Source organism: Xyrauchen texanus, chromosome 10, assembly GCF_025860055.1.
Source record: "Xyrauchen texanus isolate HMW12.3.18 chromosome 10, RBS_HiC_50CHRs, whole genome shotgun sequence".
In the NCBI taxonomy this organism is placed as follows: domain Eukaryota; kingdom Metazoa; phylum Chordata; class Actinopteri; order Cypriniformes; family Catostomidae; genus Xyrauchen; species Xyrauchen texanus.
The window spans coordinates 10362933-10382780 of NC_068285.1; the positions used below are offsets into that span (position 1 = coordinate 10362933).

At 39.1% G+C, this 19848-nt stretch overlaps 2 protein-coding genes across 22 annotated transcripts in view; one reads left to right on the top strand and one right to left on the bottom strand.

Moving 5' to 3' along the window:
* The window catches only part of LOC127650156 (zinc-alpha-2-glycoprotein-like), an 88796-nt gene extending 79062 nt beyond the window's left edge, over positions 1-9734 (top strand). The window contains exon 8 of the mRNA XM_052135370.1: positions 9593-9734. The gene's annotated coding sequence lies outside the window, so the exon portion shown is untranslated. The remainder of the gene's footprint in view (positions 1-9592) is intronic.
* Positions 1-19848, bottom strand: part of limd1b (LIM domains containing 1b) — a 129044-nt gene that overhangs the window by 108061 nt on the left and 1135 nt on the right. For 10 of the 21 annotated variants that reach the window (XM_052135379.1, XM_052135378.1, XM_052135380.1 and 7 more), the window contains exons 2-7: positions 18210-18311; positions 17916-17983; positions 17764-17826; positions 17507-17637; positions 16247-16298; positions 16070-16117 (exon numbers count right to left, since the gene is read on the bottom strand). In XM_052135379.1, the coding sequence (XP_051991339.1) occupies positions 16070-16117; positions 16247-16298; positions 17507-17637; positions 17764-17826; positions 17916-17983; positions 18210-18311 (464 nt within the window). Of the gene's footprint in view, positions 1-12049; positions 12185-12374; positions 12409-15309; positions 16118-16246; positions 16299-17506; positions 17638-17763; positions 17827-17915; positions 17984-18209; positions 18312-19848 lie in introns of those variants that run through there. The other 11 variants (XM_052135374.1, XM_052135392.1, XM_052135391.1 and 8 more) reach the window with 4 other exon arrangements.

Sequence of the window (19848 nt, forward strand, 5' to 3'; positions counted from 1 at the left end):
CCAAAGTATGTGTGTATATATATATATATATATATATATAAATTATTGTGTGTGTATTCATAGACATCATATAGATAGACGCCCTATCGACCGCTACTGCCGCCATACTGGCAGTAGGCTACTTTGTTCACAGACAAAGTAGGCTACTCTATAATGGGTAAGTTGGCATTGCTTTATTTCGTTTTCAAATACATTTAGATTATATTATTATAATAATATTATATAACTTTTGGTTCATCTTTGTTTTTGTTGACCGTGTAGTGCGAGTTTTTGATAGAAGGAAGGCCATTGCGCTGTATTTTTATGATTGTCAGCATGACATCCTTATGACAATATATATATATATATATATATATATATATTAGTTATGTGTATATACATTTATACATTAAATTAAACTAAACTGGCAGTATAAATTATTTAAACTTGTTTTTGTAGTTTGGGCAACAAGTTTGTTTTTGGACATTTGTTTTCTTTTTAAATTGATGAAGGTCATTTGATTGACTGTTTAAAACACAATAGATATCATCAATGCGCTTTTGGTAACTGCTGTGTATTTTTGCCATGATCAATGCATTGTCACTTTAATTCAGCGTAAGCCGCGCGGCAAAAATAGACAGGACGCCGAAACGATCGCGGCACTGCTGCCCCTGCTACGCGCTGCTGCGCCGCCTCTGCGTGCGGTGTGAATGCTCTAATCTGTTAACATGGGCGCCGAATAAAATACGCGCTGCTAACGCGTGCAGTGTGAAACCGGCGTTAGACCGGTCACCCGCTCCACTCAGTGTAATCTATATGGCAGGTGCAATGAACTGTCAGCACATTTAATTAATCATACCTCACTGAATACCGAACTGATTTTCACGCAGAGTTTTTTGCTGCAAAGGTCATTCATGTAGCTATGATACAGGACACATGTTCGGCGAATTTTAATATTCACAAAACTTACTTGTGAAATGTAATCCCCCGGGCCCTATTTGCGATTGTCCGCGATTAAACAGGAAAATGCTCCACAGTGCTCTGGCATCTTAAAGGGTAACTAAACCCCTGCTCAGAGTCCACCTACTAGCAATATTTGAAAAATGCTGGAAAATTGGCCAGACCCCAGCGGGGATAGAGGGGACGAACCGAGGGCGGGGCTGAGCGGGGGCGTGCACCTGAGACCCATAGTGCCCATAGTGACGGATTAATTGACAGCTGCTGTCAGACTCTAAAATGGAGAGTGACTGGAGTGACGCAAGTAGCTTTGCCATGGAGCGGTCTTTTGAAGTCGAGGACTTTTCTCCCCCATCTTCACCTGAAGTGGAGGAGGGTGAATTGTCTGTAGACACAGGGCCGGAGCCATATCAATTCGAGCCGACATGTACATGAATCTGATGAGTTTTATCGAGTTGATGTCAATAGCGCGCGCTCTGTAGGCATATTCATATTTTGCCGCTATGTGAAAAAATCCAGCAAAATGCACCGGTGCGTTTGTCTACCCCAGAGGATTAACTTTAGCCTTACCATAAATTGTGATTCAAATATATATGATCACTCACCTCAAGACGCCGCTGAGTTGGTGGAGTTCATGCAGGAGGAGCTGCGTTTGGCACTGCGTCACTTTTCAGCGCGAGCTGTTTGGAGAAGCCCATTTACACCTCCATTGCGTTGGAGAAGCAATCCCGCGTAAAATGCAGTTTGCACACTGCTCCAGCTCTAGGCGGGAACTCGCGGTCTTCCAGCCCAAGGACATGCAACCACTGGCGCCTAATTTCCAAGTCTGCTGGAAAGCTATACAGTCCAGCAGTGCTGTTGCAACCAGCAACACTACACCTACGTACCATCCTGACCACTGTACTAAATACAGATAATCTACGCTAACTTGAAGCTATCCTAACTGATCATGTAAATAACTATAAACTCAGAAACTGCCATTTTTATGTGTGGTCAGCGCTAGGGCTGGACGTCGACGCAAAAATACGTCGAAGCAAATATGCGCGTCGATTCGTCGGACCCAAAACAAACATGGCGGCGCCGGCGAGTAGTAGAAACACGAGTGGCTCCTCAGACTATCAGAAGTGCAAGGCACTCGTTCCTCTAAAGTATGGGAATTCTTTAATTTAAAAGGAAACAATTCCGTGATATGTCGTCTTTGCAAAATGGAGATGGCCTTCCATTCTAGCACCACGGCAATGCACCAGCACCTTAAGAGGTGCCACCCGGGAGCAGCTGCATGTTGAAATGCTCACATTCCTCCACTCCAATATATGACTGTATTTTGTCTTGAATGACACACACACACACACACACACACACACACACACACTGACACTTTCACCTTAAGAATACTGTGTAAGTTGTTATTTGCATGTGAATGAAGATGCTTTTTTCAGTAAGCTAGGCCTATGTCCAACATAAATGTTGAATTCTGAATGTTTATTTTCATAATTTTTTGTTGGAAAAGCACTTTCTGTATTAGCTTAAAGCCCCCAAGTTTACAATAGTTACTGTATTCTTTCAATAGCTCTAAGAAAGGGTGGCTGGGTGACCTCTTTATTTTTTTATTGAATGCTAGATATCAGAATGCATTATTTTGCTCTTGTACACTTTTACTTGAATTTTATTTTTGAATTTTGAGTTTAAGAAAGAGGTGAGTGGCAGAGTGTATTACTATATGTTGTTGTTATTTTTATGTGAATGAAGAATTAAAAGATGCACTTTTTTCAGTAAGCTAGGCCTATGTGTTTGCAAGGCTTCAAGGTTTTATTGAATGCTAACTCTGACTAAGAATGCATTACTTTGCACTTGTATAGTCTTTTATTTTTTGGAACTTTAAGAGCAATAAACATATATTGCAATGTTAAGGAATTCATTTTTTTTTTTTTTCATTCAGATATGTAAATCAACATGTATAAATTGCTATTAGTCAATTAATGGGGAGGTAATCGAAATCGAATTGGACTGAAAAAATGAATCGATGCATCGAAAAAATAATCGCTAGATTAATCGTTTAAAAAAATAATAGTTTAGGTCAGCCCCTCTTTTATGAGTTGTGTGAATGTCCCGATCTAAGGGTGTGGTGGTAAATGTTGGACAAAACACGGCGCGTGCGAGCTGTGTCAAGGTCGGTCAAGGTGCTCACGCTGTTGTAATTCTGTGTTTATGCGCTTGCGCTGTTTTGTCCAGCATTTAACGCTGTTCAAGGGGGAGAGATTGAGACTGCAACGGCTGATGCAAACACTCACATGGACGCTGTCACACTTAATGCAGCTAGATTATAACGCGATGTCTCACGACTTATTGAATCATAATATATGTGTCACTGCATTTCTTATCGTGAAGAAAATTGATAATACGCAGCTTTATTAATAAGAGAGAGATTGTTTTTTGTGAGGTAAAGATGGATGAAGTGAACAGAAAGGAGAGTGAGAGGAAGTCTTCGCCCCATTATACACCAACAAAATACGTTTTTGACGACAAGAAATAGTTATGTGCATAAATGCATAGATGTCCACTCACTCATATCATTTTGGTGAATTTTAGTCACTATTTTTCTAAAATAATTGATTATTGCTTGTAAGATATTTTTCCGCTATCACGAATTTGAGTGGTGATGTATGTTAAAAATGTTAATTTTTCTGATCAGTTTGGTTTTAATTATTTATTTATTTTATTATTATAAAACATGTACATACATGAACAGGTAATTTACAATCATTTATAAAGTATAATACAATAACACAAGAACAAAAAGGACAAACACAAGGATACACATTAGAAAAGCATGATATTAGAGTTATATGACATCTTTAAATATATTTTCAAAAAGCATTAATGAATCTGGAATTGTTATTGTTGTGTATAAGACTGAGGGACGAAATTAGAATTCCAGAAGAAATGGTGGAAAACACATTGGAGATTTTTTTAGATTACTTTGATTTTCTCCCATTTTCTCTCCAATTTGGAATTCCCAGTGCCCTCTTAAGTCCTCGTGGTGGCGTAGTGACTCCGTGCATCTTATCACGTGGCTTGTTGAGCGCGTTACTGTGAAGACATAGTGCATGTGGAGGCCTCACGCTATTATCCGACATCAATGCACAACTCACCACGTGCCCCATAATGTGAACCACATTATAGCTACCAGGAAGAGGTTACCCCATGTGACGCTACCCTCTCTAGCAACCGGGCCAAATTTTTGCTTAGCAGACCTGGCTGGAGTCACTCAGCATACCCTGGATTCGAACTCGCGACTCCAGGTGTGGTAGTCAGTGTCTTTACACGCTGAGCTACCCAGGCCCCCGACAGGATGGAGTAATCAGAGTTTTCATGGTAAAAAATAATATCTTTGAGAACAAAGGAGTGATTAACTTCTGTTGGACTGAAAATAAAGGAGCTTAAATCTACTCAGAATTAATTCATTATGTTGCATTCAAAAAATACGAGGGCAGCAGTTTCTAATAGATGAGGTTTTAATTAGTTAATTGATGCTATAAAAAGGGGGTGTGACATCATGATTGACAACTGTGATTGACAGCTTCTCTGAGTGAAGTAGTTGCGGAGGCACCTGCAGAATTCCTTTCAGGAACGTTGGGAGGAGGTGAAGCCAAAACTCTTCACCTGGTGAAAATATATGCATATACTGAGCATTATAACGGAGCCAAGTCTCTATTATTTCAAAATAAGAGTCTCTGGTGTGTTTTCGGCTTGTTTATAGTTTAAATTCCCATTTTATGCACCAAATTTATCTGGTTATCATTGGTTTGCACACTAACCTGATTTTTGATATTTCATATTTTTCGAGAAATTGATTAAAAAAAAACTATCGGACGATTAATCGGTTATGGGACATTTCCATCACCTTAATTATTGGTATCAACAAAATCCACAAATGGTCAACATCTATTAAACATCTGAATTATACTCTGTCTAAAGATCCCACGACTCCGCCCCACGATGATCACTACTGACCAGACTCTGGCTCCAAATGATGTCATCAGTGCTCATTTCTGAGATATTTTGGCTTCATTTTTGTATTGTGGGTGTAAGTGAAGACTCGTCGTCCATCTTTATATACAGTTTATGGTTGCAACATATTGAGGCGGACTAAAACAAATAAACAGCAATCTGTGTTTTACGTTCTAATACTTTTCAAATATTCCCATTTTTATACAATTATACTAAACCATTAATGATCTATTAAAGTTTCGTAAACCAACTTTATCCACAACAACAATCATGTTTACTTCCAAGATGTTAATATCAACATTTCAGTTTTTACCAGTTAAAATGCAAATTTGATTACGTTTGCACATACGGTAGATGAGTAGGTGTTATTGCGAGTACTTTGACCTGTCAGTAGCATATAAAGAGTTTTTGTCTTGTCTTGCATTTCTTATTTTTCTTCAGAGAGACACCATCTTCAACATGTGTACACCGCTTACCAGCCTGAATCTCTCCCTGGTCCTGTGTTCAGTGCTGTGGGTCTGCTGAATGACAGAAGGATCTCTCGCTACAGTAATAAAGAACAAGAGTGGAAAAGAGAGAGTGCACTCCCAGATTTCTGGAGAGATGCTCCCGGAGGACCACCTGAGTCTAAACACTGGTTTCTAAATCTGATGAATATTCTGTCAAACTGCACAAGCTCCAGATGTCCTGGTCAGTCTGTTGGGTGTAGTTATATTGTCTTCAGGAATGTTGCTTATTAACTTCATTTTAAACTGTGGTAACTTCTAATCAGTACTTGCACTGTGATTGTAGAGCTCCATGTACTACAGAGGAGATTTGGCTGTGAGGTGGAGAAACATCCTGATGGAACAGTGAAGACACTGAAGGTCTTTGATGAGTATCAGTATGATGGAGAGGATTTCATTGCCTTTAATTTTGACACCGTGCAATGGACGGATAAAAGTCCTCAAGCCAAAGCAACTAAAATGAGGTGGGACGGTCAAAAAGTACGGAATCAGTACCTCAAAACATACCTCAAGATCTGCATGGACTGGATATCCACATTGAATTCTTCAATAAAGAGTATGTGTCAGTCGAATCAGATCCTAAAGGGATAGTTCACCCAAAAAATACAAAATCTTTTTTCATTCTCTTGTTGTTCCGAAGCTGTATGATGACCAAAGGAGACATTTAGCATCAAATCTAAGCTGCTCTCTTCCATATAATAAAAGTGGATGGTGTCCAGGGGCTGTCCCTAAGCAACCTAAAAGCACAATATCAATCGCAGGGTTGGCGGTTCGATTCCCGGCCCACATGACTCCACATGCCGAAGTGTCCTTGGGCAAGACACTGAACCCCAAGTGGCAACCAATGGCAGACTAGAGCCTTACATGACAGCTCTGACGTCATTGGTGTGTGAATGAGATGCAGTGTAAAGTGCATCCGGAAAGTATTCACAGCATTTCACTTTTCCACATTTTGTTATGTTACAGCCTTATTCCAAAATGGATTAAATTCATTATTTTCCTCAAAATTCTACAAACAATTCCCCATAATGACAACGTGAAAGAAGTTTGTTTGAAATCTTTGCAAATTTACTCAAAATAAAAAATGAAAAAAACTCACATGTACATAAGTATTCACACCCTTTGCCATGAAACTCAAAATTGAGCTTAGGTGCATCCTGTTTCCACTGATCATCCTTGAGATGTTTCTACAACTTGATTGGTGTCCACCTGTGGCAAATTCAGTTGATTGGACATGATTTGGAAAGGCACACACCTGTCTATATAAGGTCCCAGAGTTAACAGAGCATGTCAGAGCACAAACCAAGCCATGAGGTCCAAGGAAGTGTCTGTAGACCTCCGAGACAGGATTGTATCTGGAGAATCTGTCCAGAAACATTTCTGCAGCACTGAAGGTCCCAATGAGCACAGTGGCCTCCATCCATAAATGGAAAAAGTTTGGAACCACCAGGACTCTTCCTAGAGCTGTCTGCCCGGCCAAACTGAGCGATCGGGGGAGAAGGGCCTTAGTTAGGGAGGTGACCAAGAACCCGATGGTCACGCTGACAGAGCTCCAGCGTTTCTCTGTGGAGAGAGGAGAAACTTCCAGAAGAACAACCATCTCTGCAGCACTCCACCAATCAGGCCTGTATGGGAGAGTGGCCAGACGGAAGCCACTCCTCAGTAAAAGGCACATGACAGCCGACCTGGAGTTTGCCAAAAGGCACCTGAAGGACTCTCAGACCACGAGAAACTAAATTCTCTGGTCTGATGAAACAAAGATTGAACTCCTTGGCCTGAATGGCAAGCGTCATGTCTGGAGGAAACCAGGCACTGCTCATCACCTGGCCAATACCATCCCTACAGTGAAGCATGGTGGTGGCAGCATCATGCTGTGGGGATGTTTTGCAGTGGCAGGAACTGGGAGACTAGTCAGGATCGAGGGAAAGATGAATGCAGCAATGTACAGAGACATCCTTGATGAAAACCTGCTCCAGAGCGCTCTGGACCTCAGACTGGGGCAAAGGTTCATCTTCCAACAGGACAACGACCCCAAGCACACAGCCAAGATAACAAAGGAGTGGCTATGGGACAACTCTGTGAATGTCCTTGAGTGACCTAGCCAGAGCCCAGAATTGAACCGGAGTAAACATCTCTGGAGAGATCTGAAAATGGTTGTGCACCGACGCTCCCCATCCAACCTGATGGAGCTTGAGAGGTCCTGCAAAGAAGAATGGGAGAAACTGCCCAAAAATAGGTGTGCCAAGCTTGTAGCATCATACTCAAAAAGACTAGAGACTGTAATTGGTGCCAAAGGTGCTTCAACAAAGTATTGAGCAAAGGCTGTGAATACTTTTGGACGTTGTCATTATGGGGTATTGTTTGTAGAATTGAGGAAAATAATTAAATTAATCCATTTTGGAAAAGTGAAGCGCTTTGAATATTTTCCGGATGCACTGTAAATCGCTTTGGTAACCTCCTAAGGTTAAACAAAGAAAGTGCTATATAAGTGCAGACCATTTATCATTTATAATTTACCATTTACAATAAAAGCACCATAATGGTAGTCCATATGACTCATGCTTGACAACTGTGGTCACCATTCACTTTTATTATATGGAAAAGAGCAATTTGGACATTCTACTTTAAGACCTTTTGTGTTTCACAGAGGAGAGAAAATCATACTGATTTCAACAGACATGTGGGTAAATCCTAACAACTTTTTATTTTGGGGTGAACCATTCCTGCAAGTAATTCTATTTATTTAATGGTGTCTGTTCAACTCTACTGGAGGAGTTGGGAAAAGAGTTGATGTTTATTCATCACAGACTCTTATTTGTCATTAAAATGACACATCGGTTAAACTTCAGTTTGAAGACAAAACTTTATAAGTTCTATAATGTGTTGACAGTTTAGGCCTTTTTTTAATAATAGAAGCTACTTCTAGCCTTTTTAAAACATTTGTTAATTTGATTTATTGTTTTTTTTTTTATTCACAGTTTATCCGGATATTAACATGTTTGCGTTTGAAGCTCCTTATGACAAAAGTAAGCTGATTCTGACCTGCATGGCCACCGGTTTCTACCCCCGAGATGTGAAGATGAACGTGACATTACTCGGTGGTCATTCTGAACTTTCAAACTCATCTGAAATCAGACCGAACGATGATGAAACCTTTCAGCTGAGAATCAGTGTGGAGATCAACAGACATGATAAAGATGGTTATGAGTGTCATGTCCTTCACAGCAGTTGGGCACAGCCAGTTTCCAAAGAATGGGGTAAATATGACCATATTTTCAGTCTTAAGTTACTATTTGCACAATTGTTGACCTCCAAAACTAATGGCAACTCAGTCAGATTACTGCAAAACATAAAGTTCATTTTTAGTTGTTGCATGTTACTATACATATCTAAAGCAACTAAAAGGCATTTGCTTTGTATTTGGTATGCCATATTGCATTTGTAATGTGTGCATTTGTTTGTCCTGCAGATGGAAAATGCAACAACTGCAGTGAAGAATCTAGATCACGTCATTCAATAGCAGCAGCGGTTGCAGTTGTATTTGTAGTTGCAGTTGTAGTTGCAGTTGTCGGTCTTGTGGTAGTTTATATAAGAAGACAAAGGTGAAGTGGTAAGTTCAATGATTCAAAATGATTATTATCACTATTTATTATTACATGGCTTTCTAGTTTACTCGTCTCTAAATGGTCAATCCAGGGTTCTGATATTTCTGAATAATCACAAAGTGATATTTTACCGGTCATCCGGGTATTGTGATCATTATTGTTTTTTTAATTCTCGTATCACTCTGCTATCTCTACAAGTGAGATGAAGAAATAATTTATTTAATGTCCATTTATTTATATATTTGGCAAGTATTTGTGTAATAAGCGGGACATCGAGCAGTCATTTTCCATTTATCGTTGTATGCAGGGACAGTGTGTAGACTTGACTGTGCTTTTGATTATTTTATAAGGATTTTGGTCACACCTGCATGTATGTAGAATTGAGCCAGTAATATTTATGCGAGCAGAACAGAAGCCACTACTGTAGACGGCTAATAATTCCCCGTTATTCATATGGCACTTTAAATGCTTCAGAAGTCTTTAATCTCACAATTGAGAGTTTCTTCAATATTTGATACAACTTTTTTTCCTCAGGTACAGTAAATGGCCTTTGAAGAAACATCACCCAAAGAAACACATCGTAGGAGTTGACTTGAAGAATTCGTCTGCCCATCTCAATCATGATCGGCGTGAAATGAGTTGTGCACTGCTGATACAGACAAAAGATAGTTTTTTTGTTGCCTATTAATAATCTGCTCTATGCACTTTAAAATAATATTTCAGGTTCAATTCAAGTTAAGTTTACAAGATTAATATTTCTGCCTTTTTAAACCCTTAAAAAACTGGCCCCATTCACCTCCATTGTAAGTGCCTCACTGTTACCCAGATTTAGCTTTTTTAAAGAAAAGGAGGGACGAGTCAAAATTCATCTTAGTGGTAATAAGCATTATGCCAGAGATTCTGTCGCTTGAGCTTAACTTGTATTGAACCCGGAATATTCCTTTAATCTGTCTGTCCTACGCTTTTAAAACTGTCCTATGCACTTTCTAGGATGTCATTGTTTATGCTGTATTATGAATTGAAGTTTTATGCTGGTATACATGTGAAGTAGAGCACGTGTAAAGCAGAAGATTGTGCTGCTCACGTTAATGGAGGCGGGCAAGAAGGGAAACGGCATAGTTAAAGGGAGGTTTTTCTTTGCTAAAATAACAAATGGAAAATGCTTCAAATGAAAAAAGTCTTCCCCTGATGATTTCCATTCTTGGTACTTGATTACTTTTACTTCTGAAGTAATATGCTGTGCATACGCTTCAGGGACATTTCTTAAACCACACGGACACAAAAGTATTTGTATTATTTAGTTTTACTTTTCCAGCAGCATTATTATATTAACATATTACATAATATTAAAAATCTATTTATATTTGATGCATATGTCTTAAAATAGTTTTACACTGTATTTTTGTGATGTAAGTTTTTACATTGAGATCAAACACCGTTAACATGCTTGTATTGTTTTTTATGTACATCATGAATGTAGATGGTTGGGGTTGTAGTCTAATATAAACATTTTCTGTTTCAAGATTTTGATGCAAGATATTTAAATAAAGAAATCAAATCAAATTTCTCATCTTCTTATTATGTGAAACAAGCGGGACACACATACTCATATGCACAACTATAAATATTACAGGAGTGGGAATTAAGTAGTGAACCTGAAATGTTAAAACTATTTAATCTTGAAAGTTTCCACTCTAGACTTTCTCTCAAGTAATTTCAAGAGGTGCATCCTGGGATGCTTTTGAAACCGAATTGAAGGATCACTTAGAAGATAATACGTCTGTATGTTTGTGCTGGACTACATGGACTCAAACTAAAACATGACAGAGGGCAGCAGACAGAGAGAAAATGATCAAATAAGAGGTCCCACCGATGCTGTAAAATATTCTGGCCACAGCTCGTCCTGAGAACTTCTCATCGCTACGACAGGAAGCCCCTGATGCCAGCACAGATCTGACCCTCCCAGTCCCTCATCTGAGGGAAAAACAAACATCATGCTACATAAGCCAGCATTCATATATAAATGATGTGGATCAGACTCCTCACAAACGTCCATCTCTAACAACAGGGGCGACATCTACACCTCAATCAAATCAACTCACAATTACATTTAAAAACAAACTTTTCCTCCAACATTTTAAAAGCCACTTTAGAAGTCAGATGATTGTTTGATTTTAGAGTACATGTGAGGAATATTACAGGTTATTTACAACCTTTATATAAATGGATTTTTTGTATGTGGTCCAAAAAAAAAAAAAAATGTAGGAAAATGTTTAAAGCAGTAATTGACTTACTATTGAAACCCAGCAAGCAGCGGCCATGATGGTTTAAATGCAGAAATGTGAAGTTTGTATTTTTGTTAAAGCGCTTGTAATGTTTCTAACTTGTTACAAACACATGTGATGCTGATGCATTATGGTTAAACTTTCAAAGTGTGTCTTCAAACATTTTAAACACATGCTTAACCTATTTTTAGGCACAGACATTACATTAAAAATATCTCTATTACTTTCATGTTCATGCTCAAGTTGATGCTTTCTTAGCAAACCTTTCTTTGATGAAATGTCAAAGGTCACGGTCATATTGACCCCGTTTCCACTTGGTATTAAGATGCCTTTCGGGTGAACTGATCACATGTGGTCAGAGCTAAATACAGGTGTAACAGTTTTGTGATTGGATAAAAAAAAAATGCATTAGATGTATAAACGTTATCTGTCCTGAATGCATCCTGGACAGCAGCGAAGTGCCTCTCCTCACCTGTCAATCAACCACTGAGCTAAAACAAGAGTTTAAACACTGCCGGTTATGAGCGGCTTTAAAAGAAATAGCCAAAACACACATAAGATATGGACTATAATATAACATGTATAACAGTATATGAGCACAATGTTATATTATACAATATCATGGAATAGGACAGAGTGGTGCCGGATAGAAGGATACATGTGCACACACAGACCTCTGGATCCAGAAACATGTGGCAGTGTGTTGCACGTATCTCTCAAACCTCTTGGGCATGTTGTAGTGTATGATCCTGTGCACGTCTGATTTGTCCAACCCCATTCCGAAAGTCACAGTGGTCACCACCACAAGCAGCTCGCCACAGGTGAAGTTATTCTGCAAGCTCTGCCACTCCGACACAGACATTCATCAGCGTTACATTAAGAATGAGCAATAGTAACAGCTTTTATGTTTGCCTTAGCAAACAGCAGTAAATAAGCAAAGTAATACATATAAATAACATAAAGCTCTTTCATTGCACACAGATGTTTTCAAATGGTAATTTATTACCCTCTATAATGCATATATAACTTACATCTCATCTCCTCTGGAGCTTTATCAATGCCATCCTTCAAAGAAAATATATTTATGTGCATTAATAATGATATAAAACAATGACATTTTTCATTATGTAATTTAACAAACATTAACAACATATGTATAACACTTATTGTTATGAGTCACTCCTCTCACCAGCAGAGGGCTCCATCACCCAGGTATTGACTTTAACTCTCTGGTTTGAACGGGAAATGACAATTACATTTGTCAGAGTAGTAAATCACATGTGGAAGTCTTTTATTTGCAACACTAAAGCATCAAAGGCTTCTATGTGTCAACAATAATCCTATACTGTTCACATAGAAGGTCTGTTGGTCTATAAATCCTGTGAGTACCTGGTTATAAAAGCATCTTTTACTTTTCAAAGGTTCTGTACATGACAGTGTCATATGTTTCGCTACCCATGATGCTGCCAAAAGATGAAGTGGTGGTGGCGTAGTGGCTAAAGCACATAACTGTTAATCAGAAGGTTGCTGGTTCGATCCCCAAGGCCACCATCATTGTGTCCTTGAGCAAGGCACTTAACTCCAGGTTGCTCCGGGGGGATTGTCCCTGTAATAATGCCACTGTAAGTCACTTTGGGTAAAAGCGTCTGCTAAATGTAAATGTAAATGATGATCTTTCAGAACAGTGCAATATTATTGGTGGAGAGCAAGTATAAAGGCCAAATTGACCATTGGGTACGAACAAATGGTACTCTGAGAAAGCATGAGGAAGTTCTTCAGAAACATGATGATTTTGTCTGTTAGGCAAAATCTTAAATCTTAAAATTGTTTGACAGTTTTAAACAGCCTGTAATGTCATTTGTCCTAATTGATACTGATTTGAACCCGGGTTGCTATGTTTACTGCCAGTTTGACTGAACAGTGGACCAGTGTCCCACCCATAATTAGTTATTCACTTTGTCGCTGAACGTTACTGAAACTATTAGTTCATCAAGCCATTATTCATTATAAAGTACTGAATATATGACATTTACTGCTCTGACCAACAGTGATGGGCAGTAGTTTCGCTACAAATAGCGACGCTATTAGCTTAACTATATTTACAGGCGGTAGCTTCGCTAATTTTTAAATCAAGTAGCTTTTCAGTAGAGCAGCTATATTTTTGACTAGGTATACATGCCTTGTACCCGGTGTTTACTATCAGAACTAAAGTTGTTCGATCACAAATTAATCGCTCATCCGAGTCGGTTCTTTAAAATGAATTGGTCACACATGATAGGAAAGCAGTCTGATTCAATCTGAATGCCTCAGAAAGCTTGTGTGTGCGTGCTGCTGAATCATTTGTGCGTGCTGCTGAATCATTTGTGCGTGCTGCTGAATCATTTGTGCGTGCTGCTGAATCATTTGTGCGTGCTGCTGAATCATTTGTGCGTGCTGCTGAATCATTTGTGTGCGCTGCTGAATATTTGTGCGTGCTCTCACCTGCCAATAAGCTCATGGAATATTTTATAACATGGAAAATAAAGATAACGTTGGTTGCTGTGTATCTACAATCAATGAAAACGAAACCTGCAAATGCGTCCTACACTTGTCAGCGACGAAGAAGGTCTTTATAAAGTTTGACATGTTTGCAGCTTCTGCAGGTAAATACATTCTCCAACCAAAAGAGAATCAAAACACGTATTAGCCGACACGAAAACACAAAAAGTACCGTGACATTACCATGTATTTTGGATGCATTTTTGTACGAAATTGTATTTTTTATTTATTTATCCCCTTTACTCCCAATTTGGAATGCCAAATTCCCACCACTTAAGTCCTCGTGGTGGCACGGTTACTCCCCTCAATCTGGGTTGCAGAGGACAAGTCTCAGTTGCCTCCACGTCAATCCGCACATCTTATCATGTGACTCGTCGCGCATGACACCGCGGAGACTCCCAGCATGTGGAGACTCATGCTACTCTCCGCGATCCACGCACAAGTTACCACACGCCCCATTGAGAGCAAGAACCACTAATCACCTCCACAAGGAGGTTACCCATGTGACTCTACCCTCCCTAGCAACCGGGCCAATTTGGTTGCTTAGGAGACCTGGCTGGAGTCACTCAGCACACCCTGGATTCGAACTCGCAACTCCAGGTGTGATAGTCAGCATCAATACTCGCTGAGTGGCCCCCTGGACGCACTATGTTAATACAAAGGTAGACTATATGACTATGGTAATCCTACAGCGAAGTATCATGTAGTAACATGGTATTCTTTGAAGTGCTTTGAAGCACCATGCAAATACAGAATAGTACATAAATATGGTGATTGTATATCAAAGTACCATGGTATTACCATCTGATACCATCAGAAATCACATTGTTATTGCCAATATTTGGTCTCTCTCTCTTTCTCACACTCACAAGAAGTTTTGCCTCTGATTCTGTGTCTAGCTGCTGTATTTCTGTATTATATAGATAAATAAATAGATGAATAGTAAACTGTTTGCACGCAGAGTTTTTATAAAGAAATGTGCCAATTAAATTAAGTTCAAATGGGAATGGGTTTGTAGATGTAGTAGTCTAAATCTGAAAAAGAAATAAATAAATTGTGACTTGAAATGTTGAACACACAGGTTTGGATAAGTAGCATAAATATTAATTTACATGTTTTTTTACGTGCACAAACCGGTACTTATTGCACCATACTGTATACTTGTATTGCACCATACTGTAATATACTGTACCATGGCTTTGATAAACATCATGTGATTATGTCTTTTAGGTGCTTTGTCTGTGACAGTATGCTCCGTGCATCTGCGGTTGAAGAAAAATATGAAGTAGCTTGAATGTAGCAAGCTACTTTTGGCGTGTAACTTGTAGTGTAACTGTAACTTGCTACTTTCTCTGAAGTGCAGCTTTTAGCTTAACACTCTAAAACTGCGTCAAATTCATTAGAACAGACATCGATGAAATTAATCGGTTTAATAATGATACCAACATTATTTATGATGTGTAAAACGCCTTTTCTTGGCTCCTTGATAATTCACATTGAACGAATCTGCCGAAAATGCAAGTACAATTATTCACATCCCCAGTTAACATGATCCCCAGTTGATCCAAAACACAGTCAGTTTAAAACATACACTTTTTTCCCCCCTTAATTACATTTTAACCAAACAAAGTATCTTGATGTTAAAAAAGTTGTTTCCGCTACCCAAAATATCCGAAACAAAGCTAACAAAATACAACATAATTAAAACACAAGAAAACACAACATAAAGACAAAAACACAAAACCTTATTTAGTTTCCTGTTGTTTCTTTGGAAGAAAGATTGCTCCCATTTCTTTAAGAGGATTTTAACATCATTTACATAAAATAGGGCTGTTGTAAAGTTCATTTTATACAATATATTAAATTACAAATTAAAAGATTGGATTCAGATGATATTACTATATAAATAAATATGAATACAGATAAGTAAATATCCTTCCTCTTACATCACACTATGTTTGAAATTTAAATAAAAATAAAATTAATTCCAGAGTGTAGATTTCTACAAGTTCTCTGCGGGCTTTGATTCTATTTATTCTTATTTCAAGCGGCACAATACCTCATTGTTTTCAGAATCAACTGCCTTTTGTAAAGTTCTCCTTCAAAAACGAAATCACAAATAGAGCTCTTTCAATCAGAGTCGAATATACAGTGATCAAATGTTGCTTTTCCCATCAAAGCAACCCACATGGTAGCTTCTGCCCGTAGAGACCACCCGTACAATCTCGTTTGAACCCTGTTGACGTAAACAAACATAAAGCAAACTTTCAGACAAATAACTGGTTCAAGGGACATATGTGAGTTTCAATATGATGCTAATAAATATTGAACACAATTTCCCCAAAATAAACATATGGAAATGAACCTCAGTGGGAAGGATGAGCTGTCCACACACTGCACAGGGTTTAGCCAGAAACCTGTTCGATAAATATAGTGTTATAGAACAAACAATAAGGCTTTCAAGAATCACTGGATAAAGGTGGGAATGTTAATATCATATAGATGATATTTCAATATTTATACTTTCATATTTGTAATATTTTAACCCTTTCTCAGAGGAAAATATAAGATTGCTCTTTGAAAGCTCAGGAGATAGGCACAATAGCGACTGACGCTAGAGGCTGTAGCCTATAGCCTCCACTTAGTGTGCCCACCTCCCATGCTGGAGACACCGGTTTGAATCCCACTCGGAGTGGGTCAAGTAGGTATGGTTACAGTGGTGCCGTGACCCGGATGGGAGTAAGGTTTAGGGGGGTGAGTGTAACAGCAGCCAGCTGGTATGTGATTGCTGTGCAGTGTGTAAACCTCACTACTTTGGCCTCAAGAGGCGCACTAGCGACTGACGTTATAGGCTGTAGCCTCCACTTAGCGTGCCCACCTCCCATGCTGGAGACGCCAGTTTGAATCCCACTCGGAGTGGGTCAAGCAGGTATGGTTACAGTGGTGCCGTGACCCGGATGGGAGTAAGGTTTAGGGGGGTGAGTGTAACAGCAGCCAGCTGGTATGTGATAGCTGTGCAGTGTGTTAACCTCACTACTCTGGCCTCAAGAGGCGCACTAGCGACTGACGTTATAGGCTGTAGCCTCCACTTAGCATGCCCACCTCCCATGCTGGAGATGCCGGTTTGAATCCCACTCGGAGTGGGTCAAGCAGGACTGGTAACAGTGGTGCCGTGACCCGGATGGGAGTAAGGTTTAGGGGGGTGAGTGTAACAGCAGCCAGCTTGTATGTGATAGCTGTGCAGTGTGTAAACCTCACTACTCTGGCCTCAAGAGGCGCACTAGCGACTGACGTTATAGGCTGTAGCCTCCACTTAGCATGCCCACCTCCCATGCTGGAGATGCCGGTTTGAATCCCACTCGGAGTGGGTCAAGCAGGACTGGTAACAGTGGTGCCGTGACCCGGATGGGAGTAAGGTTTAGGGGGGTGAGTGTAACAGCAGCCAGCTGGTATGTGATAGCTGTGCAGTGTGTAAACCTCACTCCCCTGGCCTCAAGAGGCACACTAGCGACTGATGCTAGAGGCTGTAGCCGGTGCAAATCCTGCTCTGAGCGGGTCGAGCAGGACCAGTTACAATAACATAGTTTAGATAATTTGATGTAGGAAATGTCTCTGTTTTGTTTACCTCTGGTAATCTTTCACACAATATATCTTGTTTTGTGTGTCGACACTAAACGGCTTTCCCTCAAGCTTCTCATTACAGACGACACAGCGGAAACAGTTGGGATGGAAGGACTTTCCCAACGCCTGGAGAACCTACACAAGGTCATAGGTCATCAGGATAACAGTGCTAAGGGAATGTGAGGAAACCACTGAAGAAATATTGATTATACACTGAAGAAATATTGATTATACACTGAAGAAAACTATATTATGGCTGACCATATCTGTGATTAAGTAACCACAGAAAGTGCAGACCTCTGCAAAGTGCTTGACGCTGGAATACTATAAAAGATGAATAATTGATTATTAATAATTGTTGTCAATTGCAAAAACTGTTTTGAGTGCAAGAAATAACAAATAAAGACACCAACCAAATAATCTTCCTCACAGTACACCCTTCCAGAAAAGTAATAAAATGGCTTTCCACAAAGTTTTTTGCCTGGGTGAAGAAAAAGAAGATGCACGGATGAGATCTTAAGATTCGTGATGTGTGTTTTTGCATAGGTTTGCATGTACATGCATGCAAAATCAAATGTCAAATGTCACTACAAGCAATTTTAGCAGTAACTCATATGAAATAAACATGATAAAGTTATGGTATCAGATGGTTGTACCATGATAGCATATTTATATTGTGTTAGTGCACAATAGTTGTGAAGTCTTACTGCAGGTGAAGCAGGTAAAGCAGCGATCATGATACAGTTCACCCATGGCTTGACATGCCTGATCTGCTCTGTAAATGTCTCCTCTGCACTTCACACAAGTACCTGTGACAAATCACAATAGATTGTAACACTTGTTAATCCTTCATTTCAGTAGACAATCAATGTACACATTTTGCTGGCTATCCTTCTTAAATATTTGACTGATTATACATACAGAAGTGTGTGTGTGTGTGTGTGTGTGTGTGTAATGTATATCCTTTATACAGAGCTAATGAGGCACTCATATCAGGCTTGTACAATAAGAAGAGGAAGTTACTGTGTAAGGTGAAAGGGCTGTCTGGGATGGTACTCTCAGGGGACTTTTTCTGTATCTAGTAAAAATGTACAACTCATTTTAGGTGCATAATTGTGCCATAAGGACCTACTGTGTACCTTTAAACATGAGAAAAAAGAAAACATAACTTTTTGTCTCATTAAGGGTATAAATATGTACCAACAAGAAGGCAACCACCCCTGTCACGGCCATTGTACCCTAAACAGTAAACATTTTTTCATCAGTCTTTTTAAAAGTTAAGGCTAAAGTTAAAAGACAGCCTTTGGCACTTAAAGGGACAGTACACCCAAAAATGAAAATTCTCTCATCATTTACTCACACTCATGTCATCCCAGATGTGTGTGACACTGGTGACCCGAACTCTGAAGTTCCATAAAGGACATAAAGGCAGCATAAAAGTAATTGATATGACTTTAGTAGTTTAATCCATGTGTTCAGAAGTGATATGATGAGAATGGATGAGAAACAGATCAATATTTAAGTCCTTTCATATTTTAAATCGCCACCTTTGATCAGCCCCAACCAGTAGGTGGCTGAATGTGAAAGTAAAAGTGTAGATTTACAGTGAAAAAGGACTTAAATATTGATCCTCACCCACAACGATAATTTTGCTTCAGAAGACAAGGATTTAACCACTGGAGACTTTTATGCTGCCTTTATGTGCTTTTTGGACCTTCTGAGTTCTGGTCACTATTCACTTGCATTGTGAAGACCAACAGAGCTGAGATATTCTTTTGAAATATCATCGCTTGTGTTCTGCAGAAGAAAGTCAAACTCATCCGATATGATGAGAGAATTTTCAATTTTACGTGAACTATCCCTTTAATATTGATTTCCACAAAAAAAAAACTGTAGATATATATACCTTTTTGACATTTATATACCTTTTTACTAAAATATCATGGTTACAGTGAGCCACTTACAATGACAGCGAATGGGGTCAGTCCATACATTTTACAATAGGCATGGTTTTCAAAGTTTCGCCACAAGACATAAAACTTTATACATGTTTACATGATTTTAGTGTGACAAAATCGTTGACTCATTTTATCTACATAAAGTTATATCCAATATATACAGTAAGTTAACACATATAGGTTTAATAAGCAAGTTAATCACACTAAAATCATGCTAACATGTTTACCAGTAATGTTTACATCTTTTGTCTATACTTTTGAAACCATTTTAGCATTTATGGCCTGGGCCCCATTCACTTCCATTATAAACGTCTCACTGTGGCCACATGCTGTTTTGTTTTTTATAAATGAGGGGCGAAAATTCGAAATGTAGGTCTTGTGGAAATCA